Source organism: Montipora capricornis, chromosome 4 (assembly GCF_036669925.1).
Source record: "Montipora capricornis isolate CH-2021 chromosome 4, ASM3666992v2, whole genome shotgun sequence".
NCBI lineage: Eukaryota > Metazoa > Cnidaria > Anthozoa > Scleractinia > Acroporidae > Montipora > Montipora capricornis.
Genome location: NC_090886.1, coordinates 25,798,866 through 25,822,234, shown reverse-complemented (window position 1 = coordinate 25,822,234; position 23,369 = coordinate 25,798,866). Strand labels below are relative to the sequence as shown.

At 38.9% G+C, this 23,369-nt stretch overlaps 1 protein-coding gene across 1 annotated transcript in view; it reads right to left on the bottom strand.

Moving 5' to 3' along the window:
- Window positions 1-23,369, bottom strand: part of LOC138045848 (nesprin-1-like) — a 175,910-nt gene that overhangs the window by 140,537 nt on the left and 12,004 nt on the right. Inside the window, 15 exon segments of the mRNA XM_068892482.1 lie at window positions 49-140; window positions 1,092-1,154; window positions 1,732-1,878; window positions 9,192-9,317; window positions 9,832-9,927; window positions 10,576-10,680; window positions 11,119-11,280; window positions 12,557-12,619; window positions 13,784-13,912; window positions 17,372-17,499; window positions 18,162-18,472; window positions 18,761-18,849; window positions 21,182-21,256; window positions 22,096-22,146; window positions 22,954-22,996. Coding sequence (XP_068748583.1) covers window positions 49-140; window positions 1,092-1,154; window positions 1,732-1,878; window positions 9,192-9,317; window positions 9,832-9,927; window positions 10,576-10,680; window positions 11,119-11,280; window positions 12,557-12,619; window positions 13,784-13,912; window positions 17,372-17,499; window positions 18,162-18,472; window positions 18,761-18,849; window positions 21,182-21,256; window positions 22,096-22,146; window positions 22,954-22,996 — 1,680 coding nt within the window.

Here is a 23,369-nt window from a genome sequence, read left to right as displayed (position 1 = left end):
AGTGTCTTCTGAAACCCGTCTCATCACAAAAAAAGTAGCCATTATAACCTTGTTGAAAACTCTGTAGCTTCCACATCTGGGGCAGGAATAACAAAGCATACTGATGGTACTTCACACTGTCTTCCGCTGGCATTTGTAACCTGATTACATTGTAAAAGAGGCAGCAAATATATTCAGTCCAATACTAACTACAAATATCTCAAATATTAGTATCATTAAGCAACTAAATCATCTTTTTAACAATGAATAAGCCTCTGGTCAGAACATTGATAACAATGGGTGATGTGGTGATAAACATTCCATGTTGTTGTAATCATAAAATGAACACTGTAGCACGACTTCATAGTTGCTTTTTCACAACACACCCACTCTCTCATGGGAAAGGAATGCATATTTTTTACTACACAACATGCATTTTGTATCAGCACATAAATGGCACACCCACGGAAAGGTAGCAATAGATTTAGACAAGGGTACGATACATTTTTAGCGGGCAAATGTACGTTGCTTCTTTGCGCCCTAAATTTGCTGTGCTAAGTAGTAATTAACGGTGTTACCAGTTTTTAGCAGAAAAATGTCAACAACACAAGATCAAATTATGCACAGTTTATATAAATGCCAAAAGCCTAACAGCACACTGTCACACAATTTTCTTTTAAGTCCGCTGAGTAAGACTTTGAGATCAAAGTTGTTTATGTGGCAGAACAGTGTGATGAAAGAGGTAAACTGTTTTCCCTTGAAAAATACCACGACAAATGAAGTCCATGTACAGAAAGTTTGAGAGGATCCCTAAACAGGTTTAAATCCTAATTCTAGGGCTCAACAGCAGTAAACAAAAATATATGGTTGACGCTGTGTTCCTTCCTACACAACAGAATTCTACACTTATACAAAAGGCATCACTGGTGTTGAGGGTAAAGTGCTTTCATTTTGGCAAACAATGGCATTATACCAAAATACATGCTAAATTAATAGATACCTCTTGTAACACCCAAACATGCAAATTTGGGACATGGTGAAAATTCGTTAAAATTACTCTTCCTTCATTCTTTCTGTTAATTACCCCCCAAACATGTATCCAAAATACATACCTTCCAAGAATGATGATCAGAGTTGTCCAATAAAACACAATCTTCTCCCTTGTTAACGACATTCTGTCAAAAAAATATTATTTACTCACATATCAAGGAAAACTTAAAACAGCAACAACCAACAGTGCTGTGCACATTTCAAAGACAACAAATTGAGACCTCTTCATCCTTACAGAAAATAGAATCTAAACAAATAGCATGTTTTCACTATATTCATTAAAATTATTACATTTCTATTTACTACTATTATCATTATTATGACTATTAGTATCATTAATGTGACAATCCATTAAAAGGATTTGAATTTAGCAACCATTTTAGCATTGAATTTTGCAATGATTTGATCATAATTATTATTAATTATTAGACTCAACAGTTCCAGTTTTAATAAGTACCGATGGTCAAGAAAAGTGTTGGCTACTTCACTCAGAGAAGTTGGCCACTTTTTTCCCCTAATTTGAAGACATCAAAAACAGATTCAATCAAACCTAAGATTGACATTCATTTTGACACTGACATCAGTTGAAACCCCTGACTTTGATTAAAAGATGTCAAAGAGTCAAGAAAGACGGGGAGGTATAGTAAGGAGTGCAAGTGATCCAATAGGGAAATTTGAAATAAAAAATCTATCAACACTAACCTGCATGTTCTTGTAACTACACACTGGTTCCACTGCTAATCTGCTTTTCAGTTTTGATTTCCTTTGTGTTAAGGGAACAACCTTCTTACTCAGAAGCTGTAAAGAACTGATGATGTCTTTGAAGTCAACCAATTCTTGTTTCATTTCCTAAAGCAACACATTATATGCCAATAAACTTGCTGATAAAATAACAAAATAAGCTGCTTTGATTTATATGCAAATCTGTGATTCCTTTTCATTATTTCTTTGGGATTTAAATTCTGATATATCCATCAGAATATATTGTGCTCAATAATCTACCCCAGCCATAAAAGAGCAGAGGGCTTAGTGCAACTGAAAATTTCACATGGAAGGAGTCAATTTCTTAAAGTATCAAATAGATTGTAACCAATAATAAACTGCCAGCAGTGTGTTTTGTAAATGAGATATGTTTTTTTATACATTATACCACAGAAATAGACCCTTTTCAGTAATTCCCAATCTGGAGGACAAAGCAATGATTGTTCTGTCCCCTGAGAGAAACAAACCTTTCAAATGCAAAACATTCTGACTTATTGTTTTGTCCTCCAGATTGGGAATTAACTGAAAGAGGTCTATACAGCAAATCAGAGTACAGAAAAGCTGTTGCATATTTCTATTATATGAACCTTCACATTATGCACCTGTAAGCCCTAACTGTGGAAGCCAATATATTTTCTATGGAATACCATGAAATAATATTTTAAAGCTTTCTGGTGATTTACCCAGGAATAGCCCAATCACATAAATGTTTCAATATGCATGCAGCCACTACAACAAAAACCACAAGGGAATATTGCAAGGTACACCAAAAGGATAGTATGTAGTTCATTAGGTGTGCAAGGGCATTTAATAAACCCATTGAGGGACAACAGGATTTCCTAAATATGACACCAAATTTGATACAAACAAGAGGCTATGGCTAGCCTACACTTTGTTCAAAGGATTTTTAGCTGATTTCCTTTGAAGTTCACAGTATTTCAGCGTTTTTATTACGTTATGTTCTTATGTCCACATTCTGTGAGCCAGCCATAGAGTTAAATGTGATCATAGAATAGTAGTACACATTTAAAACTGTTGTTAACTGCTTGATTCCAGTCATAACCAGTAACCAGATGCTCTACGAGTTTCTGGGATGGTATTTAAAAATATTCAATACTTTTTCTTAACTATACCAGGAGAATATTACCGCAGTAATACGATAACCAGATATTGCGTGCAACGAAAACACAAAACTCATTTCCACGCACACAATTATTGTTTAGTAAATATTTCTCCATTTGTTTGTCACTTAGCTTTTTGTGGTCTAGAGGTCATCCCAAGTGCCTCTGAATGAGGCGATAACAAGTTCAAAGTGTCGATAAATGAGAAATAACTGAACACATAAATTACTATTGGCAAAGGAAATGTGCTGAATCGTAATACTCTGTTCTTTGTGGGCTCCTTGACAAACAGGATTACTGTTTAAATGCAGATACCAATTTTTTTCACCATCTTTCATCCTACTATGATAAAAATTAATAATCCACTTTTTCAATTACTGTGATTTTCGTAATTCTGAGGAATTCACTTTCAAGCCCCAACGGCCAAACTGCGCTTTAGCTTCCATCAATCAAACTTCTGACACCAAAATCAAATGATGAATGACATATTACCCACCACCACCAATCAGCATATTTGGTTCCAACAGTACAATCATACATTCGAATTTTGATGAAGCAATGGAATCTGTATGAATCTTTTTAATGAAGAATTTCCAAAAACATACAATGGTATTCAAGCTGTGAACTAAACAAAAACTGCAATTCACTCTCAGAAATTTGATTGATGTAAGCCAAAACACAGTTTTGTGCTTAGCTCTTGAAGGATTCCTCAGAATTATGAAAATTGCAGTAACAGATTTCAAGTGTTTTTAGGAAATGCATTTGCTGGAATGGGGAGCTTAATTCCACAGTTTGCTATGAGGAGCAAAATTACAAAAAGTACTCTCTTCAAGCATGATTTCAACATCAAACTGAAGGTACCTCAAAATTACCCAAAGTACTAAAAACATAAAAAAACGGCCCAGATTATTTAGTCAAGTGAAAACCAGACATTGTCCTTGATGGTTTTGTCTGGTTTCCTGTTATGTCCTTTTATATTTGAATTTTCAAGATTAATTCAAATGCGCAGCAGACTTGAAAAAATTTAGGATATTAGTAACAATAGATCACGTTATCCCTGTCATGTTGGTGGAGGAAAACAAAGCAACCTCTCATTGGCTCCTTTTGTTCGTCCACCAGCAATTGTACATGGCAGCATTGTTGTCTGTGTCTACAGACTGGTTGCAAAGCATCTATAAATATTTCATACCCACACTTCAATATGTGATTTATTTCATATATCATTTCATCAATGACTCTGGCAGTTCTCCAAAAAGCATATCTTGTCAACTGGAAAGAGACCTTTGCCACACAAGCTTGAGTATGTTAATACACTTCAAAAAGGAAGCACAGCTGGCTAAGATTTAACGAAATGGACAATTCAGTTTCCAGTCGGAAACTAGTGAATTATTTTTCATTACCCATTTCGAGAAGATTCCCACAGAAACAAAGTTACTTTCAATGTGGTTAGAAGGACTTGCAATCTCTAAAATTCTATTAATAAATGACCTTATAAAAAAAACTTGGAAAATATCCACAAAACATTGTGAATTAATTTTAATGTAAATGAAGTTTAATATCATTCTCATAACATCAACCAATGGATTAAATGCTTAAAATCGGCACGACGCGACAATGCAGCGGTATTAAATATATAAACAAAATAACATTCACTTATGTCACGCGATCGAAAACAAGTGAAAAAATTTTGGTCGAAACTTAAATACACAATTTCAACTGAATCACATATAGAAGCGTGCTTTTCAATGAAGTCTACTGAAATATTTACGAAACATTCGTACTGTTGGTGAATCACGAATGTGTGCCATTTCTAGAAACAAAACAAACAGTGAAACTCACAACGTGAAATTGACACCATAACAAAAATTAATCACGCGATACTTTCGCTCGTTGCGTTCACATACAAACAAACTGACCAACTCAAGGAGAACAGGGACGAAACATTTGAAATATGATCTTCACGCAACTTGTGCGAAAGTAACCAATTAGTCTTCGCGGAAATGCAAATTTTTGCAAGGATCGAGTTCCATTTTCCATTAAATTGGATTTCGTGGTTTAAACTGTATTTAAAACTGTCATCCAGCGTCCTCATGACTGATCAAAATTTTCTCATTTTCTAGACATTTAAGTTAAGCAAAAATTACCTGCTTGAATTGAAGCATATCTGTGACAACGTCTTTAAACCTCGGTTCTAATTCTGCTTCGCTTTCTGTTTTCGGCCCTCGCAGTAACAAAACAAAACGTTCTTTAGAAGACGAGCACACAGTGCTGTTGCCGGCCTTTCGATCGAACATATCGCGCACAAATTCCATCGAGTATGCAACAATTGTTCCCAACTCAGATTGTCTCACAACAGGAAATTTTTCCAATGGTATTCCTGCATGAATAGCTTCCTCCGAAGCAGGAATTACTTTCTCCCTCCAGAACTTTTGCCATCGACTATCGTGTATTAATTTCTCATGATCAAAGATTGGGTTTTGTGATGTTCGCCATCTCACTACATTCGCGGCACTGTGTAAAGTTCTTCTGATAGCAAAGTAAACACGAGAAGAGCCACTTGTAATCATCTGCGAAGCCAAGTTGACCGGAGAAAAGGCTTTCGCGAAAAATTCTCGAGTAGAGCGAGCTGTCCTTATGGTAACCGGTCTTGATCGCCGAACATTTAATTTGCTTTCGCTTCTTGTGCGGTAAACGAAGAACAGAAGTGAAACAAGAGCTGTGACAACAAGAGCAGCTGCCGTTGTAAACAAAATGAAGTACAGCAGTGGCAGAGGATTCCAGTGCAGAACTACACACATCGTTCAAGTTTATGAAGATAATTTAAACTTTTGTCTACGGCGCCCAGCAGTTTTGCAAATTTTGCGGCGGCAACACATTGGATACGGTCATACAAACGAATGAACATCAACAATTTTAGAAGACACGTGGTGTCTTCTTGGTCATGGCTGACTCACGGAATTGTCACGGGAGATCGTTCACTCCTCGAATCATTTCGATACCGGTTCATAAAAACAAATTCTCTCAAAGGTCTCATTAGTTTATCATAGTAGAAGGCTTTACATCCTCTCTGGATCGCTTTTGACCTCGCATCCCATGAAAAATAACAGTCAAGAAACCGAAAGTGACAAGAAGAAATTTGACACCGTGAAAAGAATACAAAAGATAGGAATTTTGCATAATTGCAGTATTAATTAATTAGGAATTCGAAAATAATCAAGATTGTTGATCAGGGGTAAAAACTGAACAACTGACACTTGAAAACATCAAATGATTCGAAAAACACATTTAGGAAGTGATTTATAAATTAGCCTAATACGGGGCGGTTTAATTAATGAAATTAAATTGACGCGGGGCAATCAAAACTTGTCTGAAATTTGACTTTAATCATCAACTGCAAAGGGTGTCAAGGCACCAATTAGAAATAGTCGATTCAACCATTTTCATAATGATAAACGAAAGATTTTCTTGGGCGAAAAAATGTGGCAGTTTGCAATCATCTACACAGGAAGCCGAGAGGAAACAATTCTTAAAATGTGCTGTATCGAGATTTATCTAGTTCTAGGTAACATTGACGAAATAAACTAAAGCATGCTCCAAATATAAGGCCTACGTTTTGCTTTGTTCTCTTCACTGTAAGAGGTTCTTTATGTTGACTATTTTCCACTCAATAACTCCATTAACAAATAACTGCGACACAGTCGGGGGCTACCAAATATAATGTGCGAGATTTGTGCAAGAAAAAAAGCTCCCAGTCGAATATGTGTGGCTGAAAAACGTGCAAAGAAATGCCCTACCCCGAAAAGTATATTCTTGTACATGTACCGTGTATATGTTCTTGTACAAAAGCCCACTCAATACTAAAATAAACAAAAGAACTGTTTGTTTTGAGGTATAAAATTCAATATTAACCGCATTTTCATTGTAGCGGTTGAAATATTTGTCAGTGACAATCGGTGTTTTTTCTTTTCTTCGATCCTTTTACGCATCGCTGAAGACAGTAATGTCGGCATTCTTTAAGCAACTTATCATCACGTACAGTCTAATGTATGTAAATCAGGTCTAAAATGAACTGACACCGAAGCGAAAGAGCGTGCGCGAATACCGGGCAGTCTTTAACGCGAATCACACAGGGTGCAAAAAACTCCACACGTGCAATTCTTGTACATGAAAGGCTTTATTTTCAGTCCATATATCGTGATAAAACAAAGAATTGTTTGGCAATTCAGCTAGCGTGCGCATTCACTATGAGCAATGGATGATGACTTAAGGTTGAGTTTGCAACGAGAAGGGAGACAAAGCAATTAAAAACAGTTCAAAGTAGAGTAACAAAAAAAATGAGTAAGAGATAAAGGGGATAAGAGAAAATGTAAGAGGCACAGAAGAGAACGAGGGAGGCAGAAGAAAGGAACGGAAAGAAACTTTATTCACGTGGCTGGAGCACTAATTGGAGACATTAAATTGAAACCAACAAATGAACGCAAATCAAATCATATGTTGGTTTTAGAGGAGAGGGGAAAACCGGAATACCCAGGGAAAAACCTCTCGGCGCAGAGAAGACAACCAGCAAACTCAACGCAGATATGACACCGATTCTGGGAATCGAATCCGAGCCACACTGGTGGGAGGCGAATTTATTTTAGGAATTATTTCCTAAAACAAAGTAGTTGGTTGTTCAATACGTTATACGGGGAATAACGAAGGAATTGGCAATAATTAAAACGGAATCCAGCCAACCTGATCGCAGGATAAACTGGGACAACAAGTCCAGTCCGAGGACCAGGCGTCGGTTGTTCTAAAGGTGGATAACGCTATTCACCGGATAAACACTAGCAAAACCAATTGAGTTATCCAGAGGATAGCGTTATCCACCCTTCCAACAATTGGGCCAGATATATAACTTCTCTAATCATTCTAAAGTTCACAAATGGGACCTCATTCTAACTCATGCAACTAGGGAAGGAACTAATTCTTTAGACTTTTGACGATTCTCAAGGTCTCGACCAAGGAAAACTATGACCGAAATTGCGTTTGTCCGAAGTGGAACTGACACATTTTGGCTGAAGAAATCCACTTGACGATGAAAATACGAAATTGTCAGTGCCTTCACGCGAATTATTTAAACACGAGGGGCTAGTTTATTCTAAGAGCTACAGCGGTGGAAGGAATCGTGTAAACGTCATGGCTAGAAAATTTAATTAGGTTTTCAGTGTGTTGTACTGGACTTCAGACAGCAATAGAACAATCAAAGTTGACGGAAAATTCACATCGCGGTATTTCTCTTCGTTCTCACCTACAGAATAGGCCATTTCTGAGTTCATGTCTGCCTCCTCTTCAAAGCGAGTCTAAGTGCGAAGTTTTTGTGATGGTAATTAGTTCTACTTTACATATGAATGAAAACAAATTTTCATAACAAAAACTTCGCACTTAGGCTCGCTTTGAAGAGGAGGCAGACATGAACTCGGAAATGGTCTATTCCCGGGCAATAGACCTCTTTAGCTTGTACGTTTTGTTTTCCCATTTCAGACCAAGTGTTGTTCTCAAGGGAATTTTCCTTTTGTTTTTTCATAAGTTATGCGTACATATTCACGTGCATAGGACGACATTTGAAAGAAAGTTTTCCCTAGAGTAACATCACGTGGTCTGAAATGGGAAAACAAAATGTACAAGCTAAAGAGGTCTATTCCACAAATCTTTGCAAAAAAGGATCCTCTCTACGACTGCACAACGGAAGTAGTTATTCTCGATGCTGACCAAAAAAACCGCGGTCCCTTAGTACAAAAAACTCACCGGTCATCACTTCTTTCCATCCCTCAAACTGACATTTCCCTTTTTATTCAACTTATACGACGTACAGTCTACTTTAGACTTCAAATCTGCTTCAACGAAACAAAGATTTTAAACAAGCTGAGAAGATTCACAATAGGCGAGGTAAAGAGTTGAACCCGGATCGATGGCTTCACCTTGCAGTTTCCGATATCCACTAGATATCAACAACGTGCCGGAAAATCGAATTTTTTAGAGTATTGAAATAGTAGTACCCAGTAAAATCATTGAAAGTTAACCGTGTTCAACGGGGTTTTTAGACCTAAATACTATAGCTCAGCGCGGCATAGCTTAGAAACGCTATTTCTTGTTGAACTAAAGCTGTAATTCTGCCTGTTTTCATTATTTTTAGAGCGGTAAGCTGGTCAATATCAACATGGGATATTGCGTCGTGTAATTGTTACGAAATGTCCAATGTCTGTTTGAGGGATGGAAATTAGTGTTGACCAAACTCACCGTGAGGCTATTCAAGGCTTCTTCAGCGGCTTCACGCGAAGAAATGCTCTGTACATCATACTCGGCGTTTAATCGGTCAACCAACTGAATCATTTTCTTTTCCGTGGTGTTTGCGTCTTCAAAGTACTGTGAATTATGATGAATCAAACAAAAAGTGGCTCATAAGATGTGGCAATCTTGAAAACGAAGTTCTTGGGAGACTCCGGTTTTTTTTTTTTGTTAAACCGAAGGAATAGTCACGTTAGTGTTTATCGGATATTCAAACTTGAGGCGGATATTGCCAACAGTTTATTTAACGTCAGGAATAAGACTATCTTTCCACCGGTTACTGGTTACTTCTGTGATACAGAAACATTTAAACAAAGGAAATCAAACGAAAAGGTTTCATAATCAAAATCATGAATTATTAATTACAGAAATTAGTTACACTTGTTATATGCGTAGCAGTGTTAACTCAACATTGCGTTCATATGGAAAATATAGGTTGTTATGGCAATTAATCCTGTTTTGCATCAATTCTGCCAAAGTCGCCGCTACAAGGACAACACTGATTTATGTGTATTTTTCACCAACCTGGTTCCCAGGGCTTTTCTCCACCGAGAGTACAAGCCCTGGGAACGAGGTTGTCTTTTTCTCCTACCTGTGTATATATTTCCACATTTCTGACGTGATGTTGGAAGGCAATGAGAAGCTGACCAAGCCACCACCATTGACTGCGCATGGCACTAAGGTAAGCCTAAAGGAATCAAATAAGGTCATAAGTTAAAGAGATTTACTGATCGGTGATGATTTGGACACATTAAGGCCGTTTAAGCGGTTTCAACATTTGCTTCAACATGCATTCAACACTTTGTTGAACCAAATGTTCGTTGCGTTTGAACAGGTCGTCCAACATTGCTGAAAGCGTATAAAAATGTTGATAGCTTGTTGGAAGCGTGTTGAATCAAGTTTAAATCGATTTAAACTTTCATTCAACATCGGGGTAAAATGAGCGCACCGTCAACCTCAGGTTTGTCAGTTGAACTGCTGTTACGAATTATCGACGTTAAATATGGTTACTTTACTTTACTTTTAAATCCGGTAATTAGCCAATATCAAAAAAACCATAATCCTCTTTGCTTTTCCCTCCAAAATTTTGAATAAGCATTGTTTTCGATTTCTCTTGGGACATCTTCATGTCCCAGGAGAAATTGGGACACTTCATATTCCCAACCAAGAGCATTTGAAAACAATGGTTTATGCAAAATTCGGGGAAGGGGGGACAAGCAAAGTGTATTATGGGGAATGGGAAAATTGCGAATAGACCGAATCGACTAGCTCAGCTCAATGTTGTACCCAACATTGAGTTAACCGATTTGGTCCTTCGCCAACGTCTTTTGTTTACCTCAATGGGGCCTGGGGCCGGGTGTCCCGCATGTATAATGTTGTCTCCTTTTGTCAGCAACATCGTGTAGTGATGCTCTCTTTCTCGTATGTCGAAGTCCAAGTTCTAAAGGAAAAAGACAAAACTGTCACCAATAACTACAACAAATTCCCTAAAAAAGTTTGTTTGTTATAGTGCAATGGCTTCTAGAGCTGTCCATAAGATGCTCGACATCTTTGGGGGACTGATCGCACTTTTCCAACTTGATTCACCTTCACCAATAGGCCATTTCCGAGTTCATGTCTGCCTCCTTCTCAAAGCGAGTCTGAGCGCGAAGTTTTTGTTATGAAAATTAGAACTAATTACCATCACAAAAACTTCGCACTTAGACTCGCTTTGAAGAGGAGGCAGACATGAATTCGGAAATGGCCTATTTGGGGCAACTTTTTTCTATGATCAACTTCTTTTACACTGCATTGCAGGTCAACGTTCGCTGCGTACCACTTCTGCCCAGTACTTTCTCCTTAATAACCCCTCTTACCCAACTGAAAAAAAACACTCCACCTCTCCGTGTGCTTGAAGTTCTTGTATGTTCAGGTCGTGGCTGGACCAGTCACGTGACACCTCCGGCTCTTCCCGTTGGTTCATCCATATCAGCTCTTTCGTAGCTTCGCTCATAAACGTCACCAGATTCTTCAAGTGGTTAATGCGATTCACTGAACTCTTCTACAAGATACACAATAGAGAATTCATAAACGAGCTATCGTTTAATGAACGCTTAATTTTTTTCCAATAGATTCGAAAAAACCTTTTGACTGGCTGAGAATGGAGCGCAAGATTCTCATGCCAATCACGAAATGAAGTTACCGGTATTCACACTCGCGCCGTCACATTTAGGAGGCGGAGAGGGTCGGCGGTTGGATTTTGGTTGCATGCGATTGCCACTCCGTCCACTGGCTGAATAGGACACTTTCAAAAAATACCATTATTTTGCATATCTATGGTTTTCAATTTCTCGTGGGATCATTGTAAGTCTCAAGAGGAACTGGAAACAATGCTTATGCACAATTTTGGAGGACAAACAAATAAGTTTATGGTATTTTTGAAGGTGGCCCATCTGTCCTAGGAAGTTGCCTCCTACCAGATGAGATTTCTATCCACGTTGGGAATTTAAGATTCAACACTTAAGGAAACTGTAACCTTTACAAGACTTGAAACTACACTACTGTTTTACGTAACCTCAATGTGTTATGGTACCATATGGAATACCAACTATCGCTTGGCAAGATGCAATCATTTAAGAGACGCAAAAGTGTACGATAGCAACGGAAGAGTCATCTAAATATAAAACCTTTTTTTGCTTTTAAACGAGCTTTGTCTGTGAATCGCTAGCCTGCGTAGCGAGCGTTTCCGTGGTGTTTCACAGAAGAAAAAGACCAAGGTGCGGGCTTCCGATGATTTGACCGGGCAAAAAATGGGGCGAGAGCAAAAAATAAAGAGAGGGGCGAGAGCGAGAGGAACCCCCTTTCCCCCTACCCCTACCCCTCCCCCTCCCCCCTCTCTTCGTTTTTTGCGCGGTCAAAACATCGAAAAGAACCCAACGGAAACCCTTGCTACGCAGGCCAGTGAATCCCATTTTTTTGTTGCTAGAAAGTGACAAGCACGCTTACGCTAAGATAAGACTCTTAAAAATTATCTGGAGCGGACTTAGAGCTGCCTTCACAACTGTAAAATTGAAATGAAGTGAAACAATGTTGACACATAATCTTGAAATTAATGAAACTGATTCGAGCCAATTATTATCAGATTATTGAAGTGGGTTGCCTGTGGACCATCTTGATGGCTCAAATGTAGATGCAAAATGAACAAAGCATTGCATCTAAAAACAAAAACTCGACGTAAGACCGACTATTTTTAAGCTCTTCAGACAAGAACAGCAACTAGGATCAAAGACAAAATGGCGTGATGACACAAGAAAGATGAAACAAAAACTTCTACGCACCACAAGAGCGGCATATTCTTCGTGGACTTCTATGATCTTTTCCTTCAACGCTTTATCTTTCGCCTGTAAACGAGAGACATTCAAAGGGTCAGATCTTTTCACTTACGCCTCTTTTCTAGTTTTGAAATCACGTACGAACGGGGATTTGACTGTTTCCCAACCGTTTTAGATTTTGCCGACAGCAAGAAAATTGGACATCGTAGACCATCCCGATGGGTTGAGGTGGTCTCCGAATTAACTGTTCTATTTTTCATGACACGTGTCACATCTCAATGGTGGTAGGATGCATACAGTCTGAGCGTCGGCGTAAGTTTTAGCTCGATACCAATCCTCGAAATTGCCCTGTCTACCGCCTCGTCAGACCAAAAACTGCGACAGGGTTCTTTTCCTGTATCTCGACAATATCTGGGATGGTCGTGAAACAAGGAAATACCCCATTGTTGGAACTTTCCCAACACACGAATGGACAAGTGTAGATATGTATGACAAATGTATCTACTGTGGTCCGTGGTCTCCTTGGTATTCTTTATTTGTTTTTTCACGCATCACGCCCTCCAATCCGTTGAGTGACACCCCAAATAGAGACCGAAAAGAGACTATGTTCTCCATCTATAAGGAAACGTTACTATTGCATGCTCTTTTTCCTTAAATAGACGGGATGATGACTCAGGAGCTGTCAGGAAGAATCCGAGTAATCCAAAAACCTAAGTTCGTGTGACAGTTTTCCTGCTATTCTGCTAGGCGTACTTAAAGGAAAACAGGATCAATGACTCAGAGATGTCACGATAACGAAACACCGGCAGCAGACGGATCACATAAAGGGGCCCCTTGCTTAATCCAAAAGCTGACTCTTTCGTGTATTTTTGTTTCGACTCTGAGATGGTTTACAATGGTGTTAGGGCCTGACAAGATTTTTTGTTGTTGTTGGTATTACTTTCTCCAGTTTTTGTTGCTTTAACGATGTTATGTCATATTCAAGTCTTTCTCTCCGTGGGATAATTTAAAAGCTCGGTGAAATACGTCCAATCTCGAAAAAAATGCGACATAATGTTTAACATACGCCCTGGTCTTTTTAAATCGTTTTTCCTTCTAAGGCTGTGAAAGATAAAAAGACTAAGCAACCACTGGAAAAAAATTAATATCCAGTGACTGAACACTAATATGACCGAACTCTTCGAATGATGATTTCCTCCTGTAAATGCAACAACGGTTGAAATAAAAGTCTACCTCCATCTTCTTGATTTGATTGAGTTCGTCTTGGAAGGCTAGCACTGCATCGTGTTGTACATGGTGATTTTGCTGATGTTTCTGTGCGGATGGTAAGTCCAACCCATATTCTTGCTTATCAATGGCCTCCTAAAAACACAGAAAACAATGTACAAAGTATATACTTGAACCGTGGCAAGAAACAACAGCTTTTTCGAGACGCAGTACTTTGTATAGATTCAACGGGCTGTGTCAAGGTATTTGCATCGTTCCACGTGAAATCTAAACTGAATTAAACTCGAGAATTAACTGAGCCTCGGTTTACATCTATAACATTCTTGTCTGCCCAAGGGGAAGAGATCAATGAATTTTCGGAGGACGAGCTGTACATAAGTTCTTAACCACTTTGCACATTTCGTTCATTTTTCAATTAACAATTTAAAAAGAAATACAGCATAAAAGCAGAACTAAAATATTAACATGAAATTATTCATCTGCAGCTACACTAAAATCCACTCTGTTAAAGTAGCATGGCCTCAAGCAGTATACAATTCAGTGAACTGGTCCATACGATTTGATTTAGGTTTAAGAAGCAACAGAGTGGAGAGTGACGATCTTGTAATATTGTCAAAGGCTAGAGTGGCATTGCGTAAGCTTATAGACCTTTTTCATAAATGGCGGTCACATTTATAAATTCTTTTGTCCAGTGCAAATTAGCCTACCAAGCCTCATTTTAGAGCAAGAATTCTTTTCAATTCAATTCACTGTGTGGTATCGAGGCTTGGTAGGCTAATTTGCACTTTGACAAAAGAATTATAAATTGACCGCCATTTATGAATAAGGTCTATAATTCATTCAATTAAATAAACAGATTAATAAATTACATTCTCTACTAATTAGGGAACAATCTGAAGAAGATAGCGTATTTGGGAATTACTCCGAACAATGAGATTTTCACATACCACAGGCCCAATTTCGTCATTCTTGACTTTCTTCGACAAAAAAGGTCCCCTTATAGGTTCCGGAGAACAAACTCGTACAAATCCCTATGTTATTACCAAAGCTTTGAAATCACGTTGGTTTTTTCAGCACCACTTCTAAATATGACAAAATGGCGACTGAAAAAAACTTTCCAAATTTCTATCAATGTTCATCCATAATCAATTTATTTCATTTTGTCTATATTTATCTCACTAATATTCTTCGAAAAATATCATGATATATGAGCAAAATAACACTGCTAAACTGACAAAAGCCTCCATAAGTGTGTTCTCGCAGTGTTCTTAAATTTTGGTCAATCTCTAGGTTCTTATAAGGAAAGGAGAGAAGTTAACGATCCTAAAGCATAACCAATTGTACCGTAATGAATCCAAGCGCAGCATCATTCTGGCATCTTAGAAGGAAAACCTATCCCGCCAAACAAAACATTACTTTTCTTCTTCAAAAATCTTTCTTGGGCTAAACTTACCGCAGTATTCCGAACAATTTTCATCACAATACCACGAAGTCTATTATTAAGCGCGAGTCGGGACACGAGATGACCTGCCATATAAATTATCTTAAAATAACACGATGAAGTTACTCCGCGATTCACAACTCTAGTAGTTTGAGGTTATTGAAAGAACATTATGGCAAAACGCCATGTCGAGGACCAAGCTGGTGTTGTTGGCTGATAAAATGTGTCCCCATGAACTACACTGAATTTTGATCTTTGCCAACTATATGTCAAAAATATCCGCTTTCTTTGAAAGGGTTTAATCCTTAAAAATCGATGTAATGGAACCGAATTTAGTTCCACTGACTCGAAAATTGCACTTTAGAGCTAAACGACACATTGCGAGCAATTGGAATTGTTATCCTTGCAATTTTGGATACCGAAGGAAAGAGCTACACTGCCACGAAGGACCACAGGAAAATATCGGTATCGCCTTCGAAACATGCAGGACATCACAAAGACTCGCCGAGATAATTTTGAGATCGCACGGTCTCAAACGTTTCTTCAACTTCGCCAACAATATGCTTAAGTAACGAGTCTAGCATTCTTAGCGATTAAAACTCGAGAGCATATAAATCGGTTTGCAAAACATGTAATGAATTTTCCGACCCCTTAACGACCATTTCTGGAATTAAGTCAAATAATACCTCTTTCTTGCAAGAAGATGATTGTAAATTCCAAACAAACATGCTAGATCCACTGTGGAAATCATCATAATTTTCCAAAGACATTGCGTTGAACAAAACAACAATTTTAAGAAAATCTCTAGCATGAGCAATTATTTATGCATGTCATGTCTTTGGCAGATAGTTCAGACTGAATGTTGACACCACAAATCTTCAATTATCCTCAAAAACCGCACACCTGTCGGATCACAGATTATAAACACTTTCCAAACTAAAACCGCATAATAATGCAGTAAATAATATTTACTGAACATTATTAATTAACAACAGAAAGGAAAATTCGTGGCTTTCAAGAAGACTTTTTCAAAAAAATCGTCCTATCCACAGAACTACGGAAACATCTCTAAAGAAGCTCTTTTGCACTATCATGGTCTCTCCGGAGAGTGCTAAAATAATTAAGCAATGCCAATTTAAACTATATTTATGCTTAGACACAATTAAGTGACTTCGTCCGTAACGGAAGATAACGCTTGCCTTTTCAAAACCTTTTTCAGTTTTTTTCAAATTCTCACACCTCACCTTGAAGACATGGTCAAACATTCTTCCAGTAAACAATCCGCTACATGTTGTGAGGTCATCAAGACTCAGTGATGGTTATGCAGTTTTAGCCGGAAAATAGACCAGCTATAGTGATATAGCTTCTTGAAAGGAAGGTAGTAGTTTCAGAGAAGAGTTATTTTGGTTTTCGGAGAAAATGCAACAAGACTGAGAACGACAGTGACATGGCACAAAACCGAATTTCAACGAAAAAAGGGCTTGGAAACAAACGAATTTTCATTGAAGATTCTGTTGCCAGCTACAATAGGGGGAATAAAGGTTTCCGTAGAATTTCATGTATCTTATTTTTGCGAACAACAATGTAATTGCCAAAGTTCGGCTGAAAAGCCTGGACTAGGTAAAGTCGAGTAGAACGATCTCCAACAAAATCCGATATCGGGCAAACTAAATTCTTAGGCGAATACACTTCCAAACGCAATTGAACAGAAATTCACATGATTGGATGAGTAACTCATCTTTATTATATCTCCCAGATAGTACGCGAAATATGATTGGTCAATTTAGCGGGCCAAATTCTGCAGTACGGCCCGCGAAATGTGAAATTTTGATCAACCATTCTCTAGCAAGTTTGCTACGTCGTTTATGTTACATAAATTTGTAAAACTGTTTGAATCATTCTAGCAACTATTTCAACTTGAAAAGCCAAGAATATTTAGTAGTTTTTCGGTTTTGACAAAGCAATCTTTGCGGCAGTTGAACCTTCCCCATGAATTCAACTAGTTTCCTTTCCCGCGTGCCTAATTAACTCAGAGAAATTACGGATCCCGTTTTTTTTCGCGATGATTTATGCGCTCTATAAATCAACAGGAGACAAGGGTCCATAATTTTACAGTATGGACCGAGAAAGCGAGGTTAGTAAGAGGTATGTACCCGTGTTTCTCTTATCCATTCCAGCATAGCATCCAACCGTTTGGAATCGTCACCAATCTGCGCACTGAACTTCAGTTCGTTGTGGCCAGAGTTCGGGGATCCATTAGGAATACCGCTATCACTCATATCTGCAGGCAGAAGCAACAAAATTGTTAGACCCACTTTTGGGTGGTTGGGCAGAATACCGTCTTTGGACAGTTGCAAATACACGAACGTTCGTTGGGCAACAAAAAGAACACTGCGGTTACGAAAATTGACATGAAATGCATTTCTTCCCATCTTGACATTTTGCATGTTACAACGTGCATCTTTAGAACTCAATTTCAACGAGACTTTAGTACTAACGGTTGGGTTGGATCGAGCATGAAATGGAGGGCAATGCGGGGGAATCTTTTCATATGCAAATTATCTCCGTCGCCTTAGCCTTTATTTCATGCTAGGTCCAGTCTACCTGCCTGGCCTGTTGGTCATAACGTCTTTTTTTACCTTTTAAACCTTGCCATCGGTCAATCAAAAATTATCTGCAAAATAACTAAGGGAATCTCTGTCGGCACGAAACTTGAAGCCTGCTTTGTGAAAAACTATCCTCTTTAGCTGAGTTTGTGTTTTACTTCTCAGGTACATGAATGATTGATGTAATTTATTAGTTTCCACTTTCGAATTCACTCGTAAATAAAAATAATGGACAAGTTGGAACATTTAAGCTGTAATGTTATGCCTTTTCAGAGAAAGATATAGAACCATGCTATCGTTTGTTACCCGGCGCAACATTTACAAGTTATTCTCTCACCGTCATTTAAGCCGTCAGCCGACATGATACGGGCGACAGTTGTTCTTGTTTCTGTGGGGGTCCCCCCTGAGGATCGGTACGTCCTTTTCGTAATGGTAATAACTTTCCGTCGTGTTTTCACTCCCTCCCCCTCGAGGTCATCAGCAGTTGGTGTGGTTTCTTCTGTTGATACAACTGTCTTTTCCACAGGTAGTTCAAGTTTCATTTTCTTGCCGTCCGTTGTGCTGAATGTTTGATAAGTCAGCACTTTGGTCGAGCGCGATTCCAGACGATCTTTCATCTCACACCAACGTCTTTCAATGGATTGAACCCTGAAAAAATGGACATATTCGTCGTTTCGTCTTTGGCATGAAGACTAGGGGACTGAATGTTCAGAAAATACAGCAAACCTTTTCGTGGCCATCGCCTCTCAGTCAACAATGACAACCGTTTTTCCCGCGTCAAATCATATCTCGGGTGCGCGGCATAACTTAAAAACAGCTCTTTACTCGGTTGGTAAGATTTGATTAGCTCAAGTAAGACGAAGCGGGCAACACAACGCGAGAGTCGTAAGGCGATTGGAGGAAAGCCGCTTAAATGATTCCAAACAACTGACTTACTTGATTCTTAGTTCTTCTGCTCTGGAGTACCGGCCAGCTATCAGGATGTCCACACCAGAAATCATGTGTTTGATGCTGGACTCAAACATCTGCAAGAGAAACAATTGAAATTGGTTCAGAGAAGTGTCACTCATGCCCCTTATGCATGGCCTTTCTGTTTATAGGAAGTATTGTCAGCTTAAGAGGGACCTTAAGATCTAGGACGGCAACCTGAGCGAGAACGCCACCATTAATGAGCAAAACAATGGCTCTGCACGAGCGCTTTAAATTTTGTACATTTCTTTCCCATTCTCTGCCAATCTGCAAAGTAAAATGACCAATTCTCAAGAAAGACGGGGGCTCACAAGGGCAAATCTTTGATTTTCTATAGTTTCAACACTGTTCCTCCCAATTCAGTTCGTGAATACTTTGGATAGTTTGTGAAAGGTGAACAAACTGCAATAATCACGAAACACTTTAAGAAACATTAACTAGCAATATTAAATGACGTTTTCGTGGCCGTCGCCGTCTTAGATCTTACTGGGTCCCTAATATTGTAGCGCAGACGCAAATATTCCTGGCATCCTAATGAAAAGAGTAACAGATGTCGGAATTTTTTGTTCGGTGAGTTATTGCTGTGATTAAATTTAGGCCAACATTTTTTGATATAGCAAATCCAAATTTGAGAAAGTTTGAAATATCAATCCATTTCAATTTTCATGAAGACTATGTTCATGAAATTGAGAAACTGAATGGCTACAAGTTCACTTCATAATACAATTGGTCATGTTGTTGTGCAGAACAATGCAGTAAAATGTCTTTCGGGAATTCTTCTCTATTATTATGCAAAACGTGTGTGGCCATTTTCTATTGTTTTGTACAATAACATGGCCGTCTAATCACGTGGATGCAAACCAAGAATTGGTACACCATTACATCGCTATCGCAGAGGTTGTGGGTTCAAATATCGTTCAAACCTCAAATTATTAGGGTTTCCTTTCGAAACTGCGATTATCTAAAAATGTATAAACCTGCATCCCTATAAGGGGATCTTTACTGACGTCATTGTTTACGTTGCTCACAGAAGGCAACATGCTATTTACAAACTGATTTTAAAAGGTAAAAGAACTTGTTAAACTTCAAATCTCCAATTTTAAGCCTTTCAGTCGGCTTTGGTAACGAGCAACTTGTTGAAAGAAATGTATATCTCAAGTGCGGGTTGTAGAGGAGAGATGGAAGTGATTCTCGCAAGTAACTGGACAATTTAAATTAAGAAATTGTGATTTTAGAGCGGTGTTCAATTGAGTGTCGAAAGTAATTAGCGAATTGCTTTGGTTTTGCATTACTTCACTCAGTGATTGGTTCAAAGTTCTCGTGCCACTTTTTCAACCAATCAGAAGTGACACCAAAACCAATCGTGGCTCACGCGTGCACATTTTCCCGCGCTTTTTGTCGGCTACGTGTAATTACTTCGAGTTTTGATTGGTTTACTGGATTGTCTCCGTCCTTTTTGATTGGCCAAAGTAATTACTTTGGTTTTGGTTTTACGACACTCGATTGAAACTCGATCTATAGACACCTGAGAAATTCATAGGACAACTTCAACGGGATTCGAACCCATGACCTCTGGGATGCCGGTACAATGCTCTACCAACTGAACTATGAAGCCTCTCAGTTGGCAGCAGGTCTGTTGGGCTCATTTGTCCCCGTGAAAGGACTATAACCCGCACTAGAAATATACATTTCTTTTGTTCATCATTCCTTTCAAGGGAACAAACGAACCCAGCAATTGACCTGCTCTGATCTAAGTGGCTTCACAGCTCAGTTGGCAGAGCATTGCACCGGCATCGCACCGCATCATGGGTTCGAATCCAGTTGAAGCTGCCAAAGCAGGTGTCTACAACGTGACAATTGCGTAAATTGTCCATTTGAGTGCGAGGATCACTTCTATCTTTCTTCTTTTATCTTTCGAGCGAGTTATTAGCCAACAAAAACCGATAAATTCTTGAGTGGCAACGGCGATAAGGATTCCATGCATCATTGCTCAGAGATGACCTGGAATATCGCGTTCAAATTTTCAGAGACAGCTCATTGTGCCATGCACTTTCAATTTTCAGTACTTTATTCTTGCCTGACTAATTAGAAAATAATAGCCTTTTGCTAATGAGGAAAAATTGTAGACATAGATTCCCTTATTTCCTATTTTCGCAAGCCACCGTGAACTGGGTAGAAAGTAAATGCCTTGTTTTCTTTTGTTTCCTTTTTTCCCTTCAGAGTACGGCCGAAGGAACGTGACAATGTCCCTTTACATTTTCGCCATGTCTTTACTAACTTCACACTGAGAAAGCGGAGCAACTTAACACGACGACAAATACTGGCGCAACGAAGTAATACTGGTCCCAAACTTAACCATGCGAAAAGAGGAGTGAAAGTTTTACTTACCACAAGAGACTTTTCAATTTGATAGAAATGCTTTCTTCTTGTCTCTTGGTCTATCGTCTCACCAACTACATCTTCCTGTTAATGTATAAAAGCAAAATTAATGGTAATGGTAATGGTAATGAATTTATATAGCGCATTTTCTATTAACATATTCAAATGCGCTTTACAAGCAAGTAATATATGGGTGAGATCGGACATCAGCATATACAGGCGCCGCCGGCAGCCGCTATCAGTCCATTAGCGATCTCACCCAGCACATGAGTGAATGAAATGAGGCCTGATCAAAACACCGGGAGCTCCGGGAGTGTGTGCGTTCTTTTACGTCCCACAGGATTATGAACATTAAAGGGTTGTGAGACGGGGCCTACGGTTTATAGTCCTTATCCGAGAAGACTTGAAAGTCTTAACCATTTGCGGATGAAATTACAAAGGCAGCACTTTCTCCCTCAGTTTTTTTAAGACCCTGACTCTTAACAAGGACCCTATCTATGAAAGGACCTTTGCCCTGGCCACCCAGCACATCAGTCATTTCTTTCCAGACACCAAAGTGTCAACATCATCAAAAACCCGAAAGAGCGCGATGTCCACTCTATACAAACCCGTATTTCTCAAAGTTCGGGAAGAAATGATAAGTACATGCGTATGCAAATTTCATCACCCAGATGTCTAGCCCGAGGGTTGGTTCGTCCAGATGAAAGATTTAAATTCGCTTTTGAATCAAACAGAGCTCTTTCTCGTGAACCCGCTTTTATTTTCTCCGCAAAAAATGAACCAATCAAACTCGATGCAAGGACTGGTAGACGGTGTTGACCGCGGGTAAACGCGTGCAAGCGAGGCGTCCGTGCCTCCGATTGGCTGAGAACTGAGCGAGAGGCTCAGTTTTTGACCAATAACGAGAGCAATAAATTACTCACGCATTTGATCCTCTCCTCGATGTCATCCAATGAAGCATCAACCAGTGTTGCCTAGTTACGAAATAAAAGGTAACAAGTATAAAGACCGCGTTGAGTCTGTTGGCCTATTAAATCATGACGTTGTGTTGGCGATCAGGGGGAGGGGGGAGGGGAGAAGAAAAAAAAACAAAAGAAGAGTTCTTTTCAAATGCTGACTTGCAAAGCAAATTGGCCGGGTCTTATCTTGCCAAAAAAGGTTCAAAATTTGCAGAGTGAACATTTGAAGCAACCAAGTTGAGAATGGGTCATGCACGAAAAACAAAAGAATGTACCGCATTACACATTCAATAAAAAATACTTTTTAACAAGAGGAACGATCCCACAGGCGACTCGATAAATTCTACAGTCGGAAGAGCCTGGACAATGTCCACTGGAGAACCACGATCGAACCGACTAAAGCACGATTAGGGTCAATTCAAGTTTAATAACCATGACAAAAAGAGCAATTCAAAGGCGTTAAAAACAAATGGCGCCCATGTATCTAGTAACCTTCCGCAGTTCTCAACCACGGGTCAGTTTTAATGAAGCTTGAAACAAATTAACTCGGTTCTTGCCCGAGCAGATCACACAAGAAAACGGAAATAGACACCGCAGGTTCAAAATCTTTGAAATATGCCCAATGGTCTTTGTCTTTTCGAATCCTTCAATGAGGTTTGGGTCTTGAAATAAGTTATACTGGTGAGAAATTGTTTTAGTTCTTAATCAAACAGGTGTGCCTACTTTTTAACGCACAGTATTTTCATTCATGCCAAGTTATTGGAGGCCACAACTCGGCCATGTTTTTTTTAGCCTAATGCACTAACGACTGATAGAACCAACCTCTTTTTGAATCTTCTCCGCCACTTGAAACATCTGTTCAAGCCTAATGAGACAATCACAAGTTAAAAGCGGTTAATGGGGAGTTTAATCAAGCGACGTTTTTGAGCCAAGGCGGCAACCGGAAGTGAACTTTCCACATGTAAGGACAGTAGTGTCTCCCAGAGTTTTAAACTAATCGTCTGTAATAAAGAAAAGATACCAAGCAATATAAAAATAATCACTTCCGGATGCAGTTGCTTAAACTCCTTGTTATCATCATCATTATTAACGCATGGTGACATGGTAAAGTTAATCCTGAGTGATGTCCTGGTACACCAGAAAAACTACTCTCTGTCAAATCAAAATAAAGACATCAAACTGACAGTACTTTCCTGAATATGCCAGCTGTTCCCAAAAGAACTGAAAAGGTCAGTTAT